Source organism: Pan paniscus, chromosome 10 (genome assembly GCF_029289425.2).
Source record: "Pan paniscus chromosome 10, NHGRI_mPanPan1-v2.0_pri, whole genome shotgun sequence".
In the NCBI taxonomy this organism is placed as follows: Eukaryota; Metazoa; Chordata; class Mammalia; order Primates; family Hominidae; genus Pan; species Pan paniscus.
The window spans coordinates 118,199,605-118,217,393 of NC_073259.2; the positions used below are offsets into that span (position 1 = coordinate 118,199,605).

The following is a 17,789-nucleotide window of genomic DNA, read 5'->3' on the forward strand; positions in this document are numbered from 1 at the left end:
TCTTGACCTCCTGGGCTGAAGCTATCCTCCCACCTTGGCCTCTCAAAGTACTGGGATTATAGGCATGAGCCACTGCTGCACCTAGCCTTTATTTCTTGTTTAATCATATTTTCTAAATTTTCTACAAAGCATATGTTCAAGAATACTTTAGTAGGCCAGGCATGGTAGCTCATGCCTGTAATCCAAACACTTTGGGTGGCCGAGGCTGGAGGATCATTTGAGCCCAAGAGTTTGAGACCAGCCTGGGCATGATGGCAAGATTCTGTCTCCAGAAAAAAAAAAAAAACAAATTAGCCAGGCATGGTGGTGCACGCCTGTAGTCCCAGCTACTCAGGAAGCTGAGGCAGGAGGATCACTTGAGCCTGGGAGTTCAAGGCTGCAGTGAGCTGTGATCATACCACTGCACTCTAGCTGGGTGACAGAGTGAGAACTTGTCTCAAAAAAAAAGAAAAGAAAAAATAATTCACTCATAATCTCGTTCTCCAGAGACAACTATGGTTGACATTTTGATAAATATATTTAAATCTTTTTCTTGGTATTCTGTAGATAAATGTTGTAATCCGCCTCTTTCAATTAATGTCATATCATGACTTTTTCTCATGTCATTAAACATTCTTCTGCATGATTTTTAATGACTTTCATTGTATTATGTGGTGATTTATTTAACAATCCTCATACATTTTGGTCATTTCCAAATTGTAGATGTAACTTGCATTAATGAGAATCTTTACAGAGGATGTCTTTTCATGAATGTTTTATTCGGACAAATCATCAGATATAAAATTACTGGGCTAGAAGGGATGAACATTTATTTTAAGATTTTTTTTTTGAGATGGAGTCTCACTCTGTTGCCCAGGGTGGAGTGCAATGGCGCAATCTTGGCTCACTGCAACCTCCACCTCCTGGGTTCAAGCGATTCTCCTGCCTCAGCCTCCCAAGTAGCTGGGATTACAGGCACTTGCCACCACGCCTGGCTAGTTTTGTATTTTTAGTAGAGACAAAATTTCAACATGTTGGCCAGGCTATATTTTAAGACTTTTGATATTGTTCTTCAGTACAGTGCTATCGGTAATGAGTAAGAGTGCCCATTTTTCCAAATTCTATCAATACTGACTACCATGTATATTTTACCTTTACTATTACTGTGATAGTTAAGCTATTAGTTTTTTAGATTTAGGAAGGAGTTTTTTTATTTGTTTATTTTTATAACAAAATACTATGAAGCTGGTTAACAGGAAGGAAGTTTATTTTTGAAGTCTTTATTTTCAGAGACGGAATTGGTTCATTGGAAAAACCAGGCACAAACTTATGTCATGAAAATACCATAGCCTTAAAAATAATTTTGATGGAAAATTGGCAAAATATATGGCTTGGTATTTAACAGAACAGATGGGATGTCAGCAGCTGTTGTTCATGTATTTAGACCTGCACACTTTCCATTATAGAAAATTTTTCAAAAATCATGTGCCCATATTTGGAATCAGAACACAAATGTGCTGGTTGGCAGCTTTACCTTGCTGCATTATAACTGGTTTTTGTTGCATTTCTGGATGAACACCAAGCTGCCAAAAAAATTACCCTGCATAAGAAGCCCTGGGGGAAAAATAGAAATGACCTTCATCCAAAAGAGGATCTTGGTTGTTAATGCTGTGGTTATAAATGATGAAAATGTTAGATGCATAATCAAAATAAAACCTTATCTGTTTCCTACAGAGTGAGAATACTTTTTCTTATAAGGTCTTCTTTGCCACTTTTTAGGATATCAGTGCAATGGAAGAAGAAAAGGATCAGCTCATTAAGAGAGTTGAACATTTGAAGAAAAGGGTAAGGCAGAATTAGTACTGTAAGACTTTGGCCCCAAGTCCCAAGGACTTGCAAAGATTTAGGAATGCAAATAAAGATTCAGCCAAGCATGAGTGTACATCTGAGGATGGACTCAAATAACATTGACGAAAAGGGAATCTCTCTAGGCAGTAGCCCAGCACTTTCAAGGACCTGGAGCCTAGAGCTTTACTGTCATCTCTAGGGAGTACTGTTTACCAAAAGGAAATGATAAGTGGATGTCTGAGTCACATGACATGCTAATTTTTTTCTTCAAACCTGACAGTAACATGTACTACTTATTCCCTTACTGTAGGTTGAGACAGCTCAGAATCATCAATGGATGCTTAAAATAGCAAGGCAACTTCGAGTTGAAAAAGAGAGAGAAGAATATCTTGCACAACAGAAACAGGAACAAAAGAATCAGGTATCCACATAAAAGTTTATATTCTCAGTATGAAGGAAATAGTTCCTTCTCATAATCCAAATGTAAAGAAAAGAGTTTTAAAATTGTAGACGTTCACGTTCCTTTTGCTAACATAATTGAATACTCTTTTAATTAAGATAAATATTTCAGGCCGGGTGCAGTGGCTAACACCTGTAATCCCAGCACTTTGGGAGGCTGAGGCGGGCGAATCAGGAGGTCAGGAGTTCAAGACCAGCCTGGCCAGCACAGTGAAACCCTGTCTGTACTAAAAATATAAAAATTAGCTGGGCATGGTGGCACATGCCTGTAGTCCCAGCTACTCCAGAGGCTGAGGCAGGAGAATCACTTGAACCCAGGAAGTGGAGGTTGAGGTGAGCTGAGATCACGCCACCACACTCCAGCTTAGGCAACAGAGTGAGACTTTGTCTGAAAAAAAAAAAAAAAAAAAAGATAAATATTTTGTGGCAACAACAATACCACTTTTTGGGTTTTATACTCTGAATTGTATCTATACACTGTCTTTTGGCCTATGCTTACCTCGTGTTGTTCCAACATTACAGAAGAGTCATTGTAATGTTGATTACAGAGCAGTAAGATTAACTGCTAATAAAACTTCTAGAATCTCTACAGGATGCTTTTAGATTCCAGGGCTATGAGACCATTCTTTTTATTCCAGTGATCACAGTACCCTCTGCAGTTTACTACAATGGCAAATAAGTCATGAAAAGGCTCAAAATCACCTACACTCCATGTTTTTAAACTTTGCCTTAAAGAAAAATAATTTGCTCAGAAATTATTACTTTTACTTATTAAAAATCTATTTTAAAATCTGAGTAGACTAATACATTAAAATATATTTCACATAGGCTTCATTTACTACTAAATCAGCAGTTTAAATGTTTGATTCTGCTGGCACTTGACTTGGCATCGAAGTAGTTTCACTGCAGCAGTAAGCTGCATCGCCTAAGCCCTGAATGGTTACTTGGCGTTGGTTTGTGATTCTGAAACATCACTATATCAATGTTAACATTACTTGGCCTTAAGAAAACCATGTATAACAAGAAAAATCTGGTGTGTGTGTTTCTTTGATAAGTATTTTTCCTTAAACCGCAAATTCAGTAAATAACTAAAGAAAAATTTCTGAAAACTTCCTTAAAAAATGTATGTGAAAAGGTATTGAGAGAACCAGTTACGTTTTGGGTTTAATATGGGAATTTTCCGAGTTCTTATTATTTGTTCCTTTTATATCATAAGAATTATATGGAACTTGTATTTTTCATTGCTTGCCTAAGTGAGAGGTAAGCTTCAGTAGACTAAGCAAGTAATCTATTTAATTGTATTTTAAAGCTATTTCATGCAGTGCAAAGATTGCAAAGAGTACAAAACCAGCTGAAAAGCATGCGCCAAGCTGCAGCAGATGCAAAGCCTGAAAGTAAGTGGAAATTATTATATGGTATAGGTGATTAGAAAATATTAATTTAAATCAAGATCTTCCTAAAAAATCAATCTGTGAGAATTAGTTATCATCAAGTGATGTCTCAGCATTTTGGAACATCATTTCCTAGATGGAGAAGGAGAGCCCTGATAAAGACATCCCTGGGTTTTCACCAGATGTTTTTAAAAATTCCTAACCAGATGGCCGGGTGCAGTGGCTCATGCCTATAATCCCAGCACTTTGGGAGCCCGAGGTGGCGAGAGGTCAGGAGTTCGAGACCAGCCTAGCCAACATGGCGAAACCCCATCTCTACTAAACATACAAAAATTAGCAGAGCGTGGTGGTGGGCACCTGTAATCCCAGCTACTCAGGGGGCTGAGGCAGGAGAATCGCTTGAATCTGGGAGGCAGAGGTTGCAGTGAGCCGAGACCGCACCACTGCAGCCCAGCCTGGGCGACAGAGCGAGACTCCATCTTAACAGCAACAACAAACAATTCCTAACCAGTTTTTCGCGTCAGAGAGTGAAGATAATGAAAACAACTGTGGAGGGAGGCTGTCTGGTTTGTGCTTGTATAAAGGACTTAGCATGGCTGGGCGTGGTAGCTCACACTTATAATCCCAGCACTTTAGGAGGCTGAGGCGGGTGGATCACTTGAGGTCAGGAGTTCGAGACCAACCTGGCCAACATGGTGAAACCCTGTTTCTACTAAAAGTACAAAAAAATTAGCTGGGCATGATGGCATGTGCCTATAATCTCAGCTACTCAGGATGCTGCGGCAGGAGAATTGCTTGAACCTAGAAGGCAGAGGTTGCAGTGAGCCGAGATCGCGCCATTGTACTGCAGCCTGGGCGACAGACTGAGACTCTGTCTCAAGAAAAATAAATAAATAAATAAATAAATAAATAAAGTACTTAGCATGGACGTTGTGAAAATGATGGTTGGAAAAATTATGAATCATTGTTTTAAAGCCAGGGCTATAAAGAAAAAGAATAGAATGCTGGATCCTTAAAACCGAGTGTTTTTCATATTTTGGTTTGTAGAATAACAGTGCTAATGACGTAGGTATCTCTGGCTCTGTTCTTACATTAGCTTAACACAGAGGATAAACTGTCCTAACAGCCCAGATTACACCACCAGATCCATCCTAGGCATTTTACAAAGCATTTTTGCTTGTCAGAAGAAAGACCACGCAAACTGAAAGAGCAGTGGAAAGCTCTCATTTGTACTGGAGAACTATCCCAATGTAAATAGCTGATAGAGGGTTAATTCATCTTTCTGTAGTAATCTATGAAATTCTACAAGAGCAGGGAGCAGGAGGTTAAGGAGTTCCTACTTCGTTGACATCTTTCTGGGAAGTGGAAAGTGATCTGTTCACAGCCTAGGAAAAGGGTAGATTAAACATATTTAATTGATCCAGGTATTTAGTTTAATAAGCTCTAACTTTTCAGTAACAAAAAAGGCTTACAAAAGCTAATGTTTACTTAAATAACAAAAAGTACTTTTAGTATGACAGTATAATTTGTCTTTTTGCAGAGTAACAGCTATATTATAAAACATTCACTGAGGTTAATCTTTTTTTTTTTTTTTTTGAGATGGAGTTCCACTCTTGTTGCCTAGGCTGGAGTGCAGTGGTGCAATCTTAGCTCACCGCAGCCTCCGCCTCCCGGGTTCAAGCGATTCTCCTGCCTCAGCCTCTGGAGTAGCTGGGATTACAGGTGTGTGCCACCACGCCCAGCTAATTTTTGTGTTTTTAGTAGAGACGGGGTTTCTCCATGTTGGTCAGACTGGTCTTGAACTCCCGACCTCAGGTGATCCGCCCGCCTCAGCCTCCCAAAGTGTTAGGATTATAGGTGTAAGCCACTGGGCCCGGCTGAGGCTAATCATTGTTATACTCCACACATTTGTGAGATTTATTACATAAAAGAAGACACTCATTTGATTATAGTAGGATCAGTGAGATGTTTTCAAAGGGTTTTTAATATAAAAGTTTGCTGACATCTTAGTGACCTTGTATTTAATTTACCCAGGATTTTGAAAGATAATGCTTTTAAAACTTTTCATAGAAACATATGACTATTTTTCAAGGTCTAAGTTAAATTTTTTAAGAGAGTAATTTAAAATTTGATGGAAACTTGGTTTTTATGTTTTAAACAGCTTTATTGAGGTAAAATCGACATATAATAAACCACACAAACCCTGGTGCAGTGGTTCACACCTGTAATCCCAACATTTTAGGAGGCAAAGGCGAGCAGATCACTTGATTCCAGGAGTTCAAGACCAGCCTGGACAACATGGCAAAACCTGTCTCTACAAAAAAATACAAAAATTAGCCAGGTGTGGTGGTGCACGCTTGTAGTCCAGCTACTTTGGGAGGCTGAGGTGGGAGGATCACTTGAGCTCAGGAGGTGGAAGTTGCAGTGAACTGAGATTGTGCCACTGCACTCCAGCCTGGGCAACAGAGGGAGACTCTGTCTCAAAAAAAAAAAAAAAAGAAAAAGAGAAAAGAAAAAGCTGCATGTATTTGGTATGGTTCAGCGACTCACACCTATAATCATACTCCTTTGGGAGGCCAAGGTAAGAGGATCACTTGAGCCCAGGAGTTTGAGACCAGCCTGGGCAACATAGCAAGAACCTATCTCTACAAAAAATAAAAAATTATTTGGGAGGCCAAGGCGGGTGGATCACAAGGTCAGGAGAGCGAGACCATCCTGGCTAACATGGTGAAACCCTGTCTCTACTAAAAAAATTTAAAAAATTAGCCGGGCATGGTGGCAGGTGCCTGTAGTCCCAGCTACTCGGGAGGCTGAGGCGGGAGAATGGCGTGAACCCGGGAGGCAGAGCTTGCAGTGAGCTGAGATCGCGCCACTGCACTCCAGCCTGGGCGACAGAGTGAGACTCCATCTCAAAATAAACACATACATACATACATACATACATACATACATACAGAGTGAGACTCCATCTCAAAATAAACACATACATACATACATACATACATACATACATACATACATAAAATAAAATAAAATAAAATAAAAAATAAAAAATTAGCTGGGCATGGTGGTACATGCCGATAGTCCTAGCTATCCAGGAGCCTGAGGCAGGAAGATCACTTGAGCCCAAGAGTTTGAGGTTAAAGTGAGCTATGATTGTGCCACTGCACTCCAGCCTAGGTGACAGAGTAAGACTTTGTCTCAATAAATAAATAAATAGCACATATTTAAAATGTATTAAAAAAATTTTTTTTAATTTTACTTTAAGTTTTGGGTTACATGTGCTGAATATGCAGGTTTGCTACATAAGTATACATGTGCCATGGTGGTTTGCTGCACCTATCAACCTGTCATCTAGGTTTTAAGCTCCGCACACATTAAGTATTTGTCTGAATGCTCTTCCCCTTTCCTCCCATGCCCTAAAGTGTATCCTTGATTACTTTTGACATACGCATACACTGGTGAAACCATCAGCTTTTAATCAAGATCACAAACCTATCCATCAACCCAAACATTTCCATTGACTCTTTTTAATGTCTCACTCTTGCCCCCTTCTGCCTTTCTGTCCCTCCCCAGGCAACCATGGATTTGCTTTCTGTCACTATAAATCAGTTTATATTTGCTAGAATTAGAAACTTTTTTTAAATAGAGAAAATATTATTTGAGAATTTTAAATCTTTAAAAACATTTTAGTCTTTGATTCCATGCATCTCTAATTACATGGGGTACACTTAAGAACCTGAGGATGGAAAAGTTGGTCACCTAACAGACAAAGAAGTCAGGATATAGATTTAATTGAAAACCACATAGGAATGACTGACTAATTACAGTGTGATTTATTTATTTTTATTGTTTATTTACTTATTTATTTATTTTTTGAGATGGAGTTTCGCTCCCGTTGCCCAGGCGGGAGTGCAATGGCGTGATCTTGGCTCACTGCAACCTCCGCCTCCCAGGTTCAAGCCATTCTCCTGCCTCAGCCTCCCAAGTAGCTGGGATTACAGGCATATGCCACCACGCCCGGCTAATTTTATATATATTTTTTAGTAGAGACGGGGTTTCTCCATGTTGGTCAAGCTGGTCTCAAACTCCTGACCTCAGGTGATCCGCCCGCCTCAGCCTCCCAAAGTGCTGGGATTACAGGCATGAGCCACCACGCCTGGCCTATTTTTTATTTTCTGAGACGGAGTTTTGCTCTTGTTGCCCAGGCTAGAGTGCAATGGCATGATCTTGGCTCACCGCAACCTCTGCCTCCCGGGTTCAAGCGATTCTCCTACCTCAAGCATCTCTACAGCCTCCAGAGTAGCTGGGATTACAGGCATGAGTCACCATGCCCGGCTAATTTTTTGTATATTTAGTAGAGATGGGGTTTCTCCATGTTGGTCAGGCTGGTCTCAAACTCCCAACCTCAGGTGATTCGCCTGCCTTGGCCTCTCAAAGTGCTGGGATTACAGGTGTGAGGCACCACACCCAGCCTACAGTGTGATTTATTAAACACTTTCTCTTCTCTTCCTTTCTCTAATCCTGAAAAAAGAAGGAATAGTGAAGTAATGAATGGAAAACTTAGAATTTGCAGTTAATAAAATTTTACATGTTAATATATGGTTAGCACAATGGAACTAAAAATAGTTTTAAGGCTTTGGGCCAGATGTATTATGCAATCTATTACACAGATTACTTAAACCAGAAACCCCATGTGTTAAAAATTCGAGCCAGGCCAGATGCAGTGGCTCACGCATGTAATCCCAGCACTTTGGGAGGCCCAGGCAGGCGGATCACTTGAGGTCAGGAGTTGCAGACCAGCCTGGCCTTAACATGATGAAACGCTGTCTCTACTAAAAATACAAAAAATTAGCCGAGCTGGTAGTGTGCGACTAATTCCAGCTACTCAGGAGGCTGAGGCAGGAGAATCGCTTGAACCCAGGAGGCAGACAGAGGATGCAGTGAACCCAGAATACACCACTGCACTCCAGCCTGAGTGACAGAGCAAGATTTCATCTAAAACAAAAAACAAAAAACATTCAAGTCAGAATTTGTAAATGTGTAAATGGAAAGATCTGAAATAAACTTTGTAAATCTCTCTAGGCTGGGAATTTAAAACAAGATGGTTATTCACTGAAAATCTGTGTGTATAGTTGTCCATCTGCAAAAATAAGAAAACTAAAATCTTAAAAATATAAATTGCCACTTAACTGTAAACTAATAATACTTTACAAAATAAAAAATACCAAAACATGGAAAACTTAAAACATTTATGTGTAGGTAGATACTTTGTTTCTTTTTTCTTTTGTTTTTTTGAGACAGATTCTCCCTCTGTCCCCCAGGCTGGAGTGCAGTGATGGTGACACGATCTTGGCTCAGTGCATCCTCTTCCTCCCAGGTTCAAGCGATCCTTGTTCCTCAGCCTCCCAAGTAGCTGGGACTACAGGCATGTGCCACCATGCCCAGCTAATTTTTGTATTGTTAGTAGAGACAGGGTTTTGCCATGTTGCCCAGGCTGCTCTCGAACTCTAGACCTAGGTGATCCACCCACCTCGGCCTCCCAAAGTGCTGGAATTACAGGCGTGAGCCACTGCACCTGGCCTGTTACTCTTTTTTAGATTTTAACTTGTGGTGCTTTTAGTAATGTCTTCATTGGCTTGAAGCTGACAAATGATAATGAATTATCATTTATGAACTGTTATAATAGAAATATAAATTGTTCTGGGTACAGTGTAATCCCAGAACTTTGAGAGGCTGGGATCACACCTGTAATCCCAGCACTTTGAGAGGCTGAGGCGGGTGACTGCTCAAGCCCAGGAGTTAGAGACCAGCCTGGGCAACATGGCAAAACCTCGTCTCTACAAAAAAAAATACAAAAATTACCTAGGCGTGGTGACGTACACCTGTGATGCCAGCTACTTCCAGCTACTCAGGAGGCTAAGGTGGGAGGATCACTTGAGCTGTGAAGGTTTAGGTTGCAGTGAGCTGAGATAGTGCCACTGCACTCTAGCCTGGGTGACAGAGCAAGACCCTATCTCAAAAAAATAAAAAATACATATATATATATATATATATATATATATATATATATATACATATCATTAAAAGTATTCCAAAAGAAAAAAAATACATGATCATCTGTATAAAAGAGCACCTGGGTTAGATTTTATTTGTGTTATCATTTGGTTCATGGGTCTCTTAAATGCTTAGAAGGTAAAATATGACCCAACAATGTATCTGGCTCAGCACATGTTATTTTTGCGTATTGCGAGATATAAAAGAATTAGGTTATAATTTGAAAGGGTCATAATAGCACTTTTTCTATAATTATTTAAATATTCTTCCATGTAAATTATGTTTCTTCATTTTCATTGTAATTAACAATAAAATATTTCAATGGCCAATCTTTTATTGTACTATGCTATATATTATACAGATTGTTTTCAACAAATATGCCGTATCCAGGTCTTATATTTAAAATAGTATACAGAATATCACTGTACCTACTCTTTTGGGCTGAATATTTATTTATTTTATTTTTAAAGGTTTAATGAAGAGGCTAGAGGAGGAGATAAAATTTAATTTATATATGGTAACTGAAAAATTTCCTAAAGAATTAGAAAATAAGAAAAAGGAATTACATTTTTTACAAAAAGTAGTTTCAGAGCCAGCTATGGGCCATTCTGATCTTCTTGAACTTGAATCTAAAGTAAGTGAGAATCATCTTTTTATAGCTCTCAATTTTATCTGATCCCCAGTCCTATAAAATTATGTGAACTGCTTTCTGTAGCATCCCACTATTGACTCTTAAATTAACCTGTGCTAAGAGTTGACAACTCTTATGAGGAATTGTCCTTTATGAGGAATTATAGAATGTTATGCTATTACTTAATCCACATGATGTTATGAAAACATAATCAATTGATTAGCAAATGAAGTAACTTAAATATGTAAATTAATGCATATGAATTGACCAGTGGGTTTATGTCTTCATAATGTAAGCATTTAGATGGGAAATTTGGAAATATTTTAATTGTCATTAATTTTTATTTCCAAGCAAAATATTATAGCAATTTTATATTTAAAGCTAATATTTTTATTAACCTTGTATACCTGCCTTGGAATTACTAAATGTTGTAATGCTTATTGAAAGCTGGTATCAGGTTATACCTTTTTTTTTTTTTTTTTTTTTGAGACAGTACTTGCTCTGTTGCCCAGGCTTGAGTACAGTGGCACAATCTTCTCAGCTCACTGCAACCTCTGCCTCCTGGGTTCAAGTGATTATCCAGCCTCAGCCTCCCAACTAGCTGGGATTACAGGCACGAACCACCATGCCCGGCTAATTTTTTTTTGTTGTTGTTGTTGTTGTTTTGTTTTTTGTTTTTTTTTGAGACAGAGTCTCGTTCTGTTGCCCAGGCTGGAGTGCAGTAGTGTGATCTCGGCTCACTGCAACCTCCGCTTCCCGAGTTCAAGCGATTCTCCTGCCTCAGCCTCCTGAGTAGCTGGGATTACAGGCACGAGCCACCACGCCTGGCTAATTTTTGTATTTGTAGTAGAGACAGGGTTTCACCATGTTGGTCATGCTGGTCTCAAACTCCTGACCTTGTGATCCACCCATCTCAGCCTCCCAAAGTGCTGGGATTACAGGCGTGAGCCACCGCACCAGGACTTGTTTTGTTTTTTGAGACGGAGTCTTGCTCTGTTGCCTAGACTGGAGTGCAGTGGTGAGATCTCAGCTCCCTGCAACCTCTGCCTCCCGGGTTCAAGCCATTCTCCTGCCTCAGCTTCCCAAGTAGCTGGGGCTACAGATATGTGCCACCATGCCTGGCCAATTTTTTTATTTTTAGTAGAGACGGGGTTTTGCCATTTGTCCAGGCTGGTCTTGAACTCGTGACCTCAGGTGATCTGCCCGCCTCAGCCTCCCAAAGTGCTGGGATTATAGGTGTGAGCCACTGTGCTTGGCCTGATTATACCATTTTTGTTCCCTAGAATTAAAATGCTAGGTCAGGTGCAGTGCCTTTTTTTTTTTTTTTTTTTTTTGACGGAACTTGCTCTGTTGCCCAGGCTGGAGTGCAGTGGCACAATCTCAGCTCACTGCAACCTCCACCTTCTGGGTTCAAGCGATTCTTCTACCTCAGCCTCTCGACTAGCTGGGATTACAGGCGCACAGCACTACGCCTAATTTTTTTTTTTTTTTTTTTTTTTTTTTTTTTTTTTTTTTTTTTTTTACACGGAGTCTCACACTGTCACCTAGGCTGGAGTTCAGTGACATGATCACAGCTCACTGCAGCCTCCATCTCCCAGGCTCAAGTGATCCTCCACCTGAGCTTCCCAAGTAGCTGGGACTATAAGGTGCATGCCACCAGTTCTGGCCAATTTTTGAATTTTTTGTACAGACAGGGTCTGGCCATGTTGCCCAGCATGGTCTTGACCTCCCAGATTCAAGAGATCTGCCTGCCTCCGTCCACCTCAGTCTCCCAAAGTGCAGGGATTATAGGTGTGAGCCATTGCACTCAGCCTAATTGAAATGTTTTGACTTGCTAATTCTTTAGTGTGCTTACTATGTGGTTAATAGCCACTACAATTAAATACATAATTCTGACTGTTTTTTTGTGTGGTTTTTTTTTTTTGAGATGGAGTGTAGCTCTGTTGCCCAGGCTGGAGTACAGTGGCGTGATCCCGGCTCACTGCAACCTCTGCCTCCTGGATTCAAGTGAATTCTGCCTTAGCCTCCCCAGTAGCTGGAATTACAGGCACCTGCCACCACGCCCAGCTAATTTTTGTATTTTTAGTAGAGATGGGGTTTCACTGTGTTGGCCAGGCTAGTCTCTAACTCCTGACCTTGTGATCCACCCACCTCAGCCTCCCAAAGTGCTGAGATTACAGGTGTGAGCCACCGCGCCCAGGCCTGACTGTTTTATTCTTTTAATTTACTTAGAAAAAGTAAATGTCCAAGTCAGATCTGGCTAAAATTTTGTTTTGTTTTGTTTTGTTTTTGAGATGGAGTCTCACTCTGTCACCCAGGCTGGAGTCCAGTGGTGCGATCTCGGCTCACTGCAACCTCCACCTCCTGGGTTCAAGTGATTCTCCTGTCTCAGCCCCTGGAGTAGCCAGGACTACAGGTGCATGCCACCAAGCCCAGCTAATTTTTTGTATTTTTAGTAGAGACGGGGTTTCACCATGTTGGCCAGGCTGGTCTCGACCTCCTGACCGCAGATGATGCACCCGCCTCAGCCTCCCAAAGTGCTTCAATTACAGGTATGAGCCACCGTGCCCGGCCTAATCTGGCTAAAATTTAATGTCACAGAATTAGGGTTAGGGTTAGAGAGAACTCTAATCTTTCAAAGGATGGATACACTGAAAACCATGGTTTTTGTTTTGATATGTTGAGGAACTATATGCTTCTGTCAGATTTATTCAGTTTTATTACATTTTGGAAAGATTTAGATTAATGATTAGGATAAATGATAGTTATCGAAGAATCACAGATTATTAGCACAGGAAGGGTGTTATCCCTGTCAACTGTCAGCTGGGTTCATGAATCATTGTAATAAATCCCTGGTGCATATTTGTTCACATTTGCTTTATCACTTTCAGTGACTTGAAGTCACAACGTAGGTGAGGGGATAACTTCAGATTTTTAGAAAGCATCTTTGTGGTAATATATAAATATTTCATGTAAAATACTTTAGGATAATTTAGACATAGATGATTAAATCTATATAAGTAATCAAACTGTGTAATTATATGTCATGAAATGTAAATTGTTTCTAAAGGTAATCATAAGAAGCTCCCCATAACATTAATGAAACTGTTTTGCCCATCAGAGACTTAATGTTAAGAACTGTAAATTCCGGATGGGTGCCATGGCTCACGTCTGTAATCCCAGCACTTTGGGAGGCCAAGGTGGGAGGATCACTTGAGCCCAGGAATTCAAAATCAGTCTGGGCAACATAGCAAGACCCCATCTCTTAAAAAAAAAAATTAGTCTAGGTGAAACTGAGACCTTGTCTCTAAAAAAAAAGAACCATAAATTCAAAGCTGGTTTGGCCAGACGTCACTTAGTTTGTGTACTTATAGGGAAAGTTTTAACTTTTTTTTTTGCTTTCATGCTATTTTAGATAAATGAAATAAACACAGAAATTAACCAGTTGATTGAAAAGAAAATGATGAGAAATGAGCCCATTGAAGGCAAACTCTCACTGTATAGGCAACAGGTAAGAACATTCTTTTGGCTCACATATTTAGATCTGTAAGCATATTCATGAACCACTGGCTGTGTTATCTATAGTCTTAAAGTGAGAAGGAAGTAGAGAATAAATGTTGTTCTGTCACTGCTAATCTCCATAGTATATCAAAGAATTAGTGGAAAAGCCACAAAAGATGCTTATTCAAGTTTGAAATTACGATACCCCTAATAATGCTTAGTTTCCTTAGCATGTACGAACTGTGGTAATAGAGCTATTTGTGTTTGTATCTGTAACTGTGGAATTTATTTTTAAAATGAAAACTTACCTTAGGTGGTATAAATAAAAATATTTATAATTTTTAATGAGTTAATAACAGTATGCTTTTTCAAGTTTAAAGTTAGTTTGCAAGTGTAGAATAAATTAAATTTTAGTGCTAAAGCATTTATTATTTTATCCACAACTAAACTGTCACTTAGTTTTTGAGGGTACTTATCTTGTTTTATATTTCTATAAAAGATTCAAATGAAGGCCATGGCTTATCTGAAAAGAACCAAGGCAGGAGGATTTTAGTGTGAAGAGCATTCTACAACCTCAGAAAATACTAAGCTACATAACAAAGCATTATTTAAGGACATTAGAATTTTTTAAAACCTTTATAACGGAAAATTTCAATCAATTACAAAGGTAGAGGCAAATTGTTCAGTAAACCCTCATGTGTCCCTGAGCTACAGGGCTCATGGCCATTCTTGTTTCCTCTATACTGCCAACCCCAACTATATTATTTTGAAGCATATCTTAGACTTCATCATAACATTTCATCTATAAATGTTTCAGAATATATATCTAAAAGATAAAGGCTTTTTAACTTAACCACAACGTACCACATCTGAAAATTTTAATAATTCCTTAATATCAGAAAATATTCAGTCAGCCAGGAAATCAATGACATTTCCTTGTCTCTCTTTTTTTCAATTAAGATCCATATAGGATTCATATATTGCATTTGGCTGATAAGTTATTTATTTATTTATTTATTTTTTGCTGTCACCTATCTGTCCCAGAAAGTTTGTCTCTTTTAATCCATATGTTCTCTTCTCATCGATTTATCTATTTAGTGCTTTTTGGCAATATATGTGTTGACAAAACTGGTTCATTTTTCCCATGATATTTCCAACAGTTTGTGTTTTACTGATTGCAACCCTATGGTGTTGTTTTACCATGTTCATTTGTTTCCTGTATTTCCTATAAATTAGAACTAGGAGCTTGAACAGATTCTGGTTTGATTTTTTTTTGGCAAGAAAACTTTCTAGGTGGTATTACATACTTTTATTTGGAAGTGATAATGCTCAGTTGTCTCTTATTGTGACATGAGCAGCCACTTACTATTATTGCTCATTGCTTATCCATTAATTTTATTATAAATTATAAAATATTCATATTTTGATTCCTTCTTCATTTATTAGCTGGACTACTTTTTTTTTTTCTTTTGAGATGGAGTCTCACTGTCACCCAGGCTAGAGTGCAGTGGTGCGATCTCGGCTCACTGCAACCTCCGCCTCCCAGGTTCAAGCAATTCCCTGCTTCATCCTCCTGAGTAGCTGGGATTACAGGTGCCCACCACCATGCCTGGCTAATTTTTGTATATTTAGTAGAGACAGGGTTTCACCATCTTGGCCAGGCTGGTCTTGAACTCCTGACCTCATGATCCACCCGCCTTGGCCTCCCAAAGTGCTGGGATTACAGGTGTGAGCCACCGTGCCTGGCCCTGGACTACTTTTATAAAGAGAAAACCTCTCATCAACTATTTGGTTATCCTGAGTTATAGTTCATATAGGATAGGCAGGGTACATGCTTGGTTTTTATCATTATTTACCAGTTTTCATAATGAATTTGTTTCCTCTAACTCATTTGCATCCTCCAACAGTGAAGTGATCAATTAGGGCTATTTTTTGTTGTTTTTTGTTTATTTAATCTCATTATGAATCCTAGACATTATAAGTTTTAAACAGTATCCTTAATGATGCTCAAATTGTCCCAGTTTTGGCTAATGGGAGGCTTTTCAAGTTAACTTTTGACTTCTTTTCAGATTCTAGTGGTCTTCGATAATTTCCTTGCTTTCTGCATTATTTAAGTCATTTCTAGGCTCATCGTTTACATTTCCTACTCTAGACCTGGAATTAGGCTTTCTTCTATGAACCTGATTTGTTTTAGCAGGAAATGGTATTTAGAAACTGAAACAGGGAAAGTTCCCTTGTCCCCATCTCAGGGCGTGCGACAGGGGGAGTGGCTCGCTTCTTTAGTGCCCCACTGCTCAAACCTCTAGAGGAGCGTATAGACAGGCAGGTTGTGGGGCTCTGTCCCCACAGCAGTGTCTAAGGGTGAATGTTTACAGCGGAAGCCCCAGTGGGCATGTGTTACAGTGTGCTCTTTTAGTTTAGCCATCCATAGGCGGCTTGTGTTAGTCAGCTCAATTAGACCCCTACCTTATCACAAGGACAGAGGGCTTTCTGTATCCCTGGGGTTCTTGTCTTGGTGTACCGGAAGAACGGATCACATGTGCTCTTGGAGAATGGGTGTAAGGTTTTATGGAAGTAGCTTTCAGCAGATAGGGGAGCCCGAAGGGAGATGGTTTTCCCTTGGAGTCAGGCCGCCGAGTGGCCTGACTCTTCTTTGACCACCCTGACTCTTCTCCCACTGCCCCATCCTAACTCTGCGTCGTTCTGCCAGTCAATGGCCTAGGTCAGTCAGTGGCCTGTCGGTGCCTGTCGGTGTCTCTAGGTGTCAAGCCACTTGTGTCTTCTTCAGCCGATCTGCTCCTCTTGATGTCCGGCCACTTGTGTGTCTGCCTGCTAGGGTCCCGGGGGTTTTTATAGGCACAGGATGGGGGCATGGCAGACCAGGGTGGTCTCGGGAAATGCAACATTTGGGCATGAAGGCAGGAGTGCCTGTCCTCACCTAGGTCCATGGGGACAGACCTGGGGGTGGAGCCCTCACCAGGGACCATGCCCTCCTCTACCCAGCACTTCCCTGCCCCACTTCTGTATCAAAACCACAGTCTGGGTGTTAGGAGTTCTCGTTGATTTTTTGTTTGTTTGTTTTCTTTTCTTTTCTTTTCTTTTTTGAGACAGAGTCTCGCTTTGTCACCCAGCCGGGAGTGCAATGGCATGATCTTGGCTCACTACAACCTCCGCCTCCTGGGTTCAAGCGATTCTCCTGCCTCAGCTTCCCAAGTAGCTGGGATTACAGGCACATTCCACCACGTCCGGCTCATTTTGTATTTTTAGTAGAGACAGGGTTTCACCATGTTGGTCAGGCTGGTCTTGAACTCCTCCCAAAGTGCTGGAATTACAGGTGTGAGCCACCGCACCCGGCCATGTTTTTAGGTAGCCATTGTTTTTAGGTCTTTTCAGTGGACCAGGCTAGGAGGTATTTCTTTCTCTTTCTTTTTCATAAAGTACACCATCAGTGCATACTAATCCTTCCAGTTCAGATTCAGGACTACTTGGTTTTACTTAGTCTCGTCAATCTCACATCTTTTTCCTTATCCCACGTTGAAAATCTTGGTTCTTAGTAACATCAACATAATTTAATTCATAATTTGCTTTTGTCCAGTGGAACCAACATAAATTTATCATTTGTATAATATTAATCCACATTTTACACAGAACAGTCTCAGAATAAAAGTACCAGTAATACCATCAAGAATATGATTACTACTGAAAATTGGTTTTTAGTTCATTTTGGTTTTGGGGTATATATTCAAATAAGTTTCCAGCATCTATCCCTGTGCTTCCACCCTATTCTTTCCTTCCCACATAGGTATTTTTTAAATTTCACACTTTATTATTCCATTAGAAATATTATATAGACGTATATACTCATATCTCACTTCTTAGGGAAAGAAGAACATATTAAACACACTCTTCTTCTCCTTGCATTT

The 17,789-nt window shown here is 39.8% G+C and overlaps 1 protein-coding gene across 7 annotated transcripts in view; it reads left to right on the top strand.

Moving 5' to 3' along the window:
• IFT81 (intraflagellar transport 81) overlaps positions 1-17,789 on the top strand; it is a 151,964-nt gene that overhangs the window by 53,169 nt on the left and 81,006 nt on the right. For all 7 annotated transcript variants that reach the window (XR_010108964.1, XM_055096120.2, XM_055096119.2 and 4 more), the window contains 5 exons: positions 1,759-1,824; positions 2,138-2,248; positions 3,596-3,680; positions 10,205-10,368; positions 13,781-13,876. Coding sequence is in view for 6 of the 7 variants with exons in the window: in XM_055096120.2 (XP_054952095.1) it covers positions 1,759-1,824; positions 2,138-2,248; positions 3,596-3,680; positions 10,205-10,368; positions 13,781-13,876 (522 nt within the window). In the remaining variant the exon portion in view is untranslated. The remainder of the gene's footprint in view (positions 1-1,758; positions 1,825-2,137; positions 2,249-3,595; positions 3,681-10,204; positions 10,369-13,780; positions 13,877-17,789) is intronic.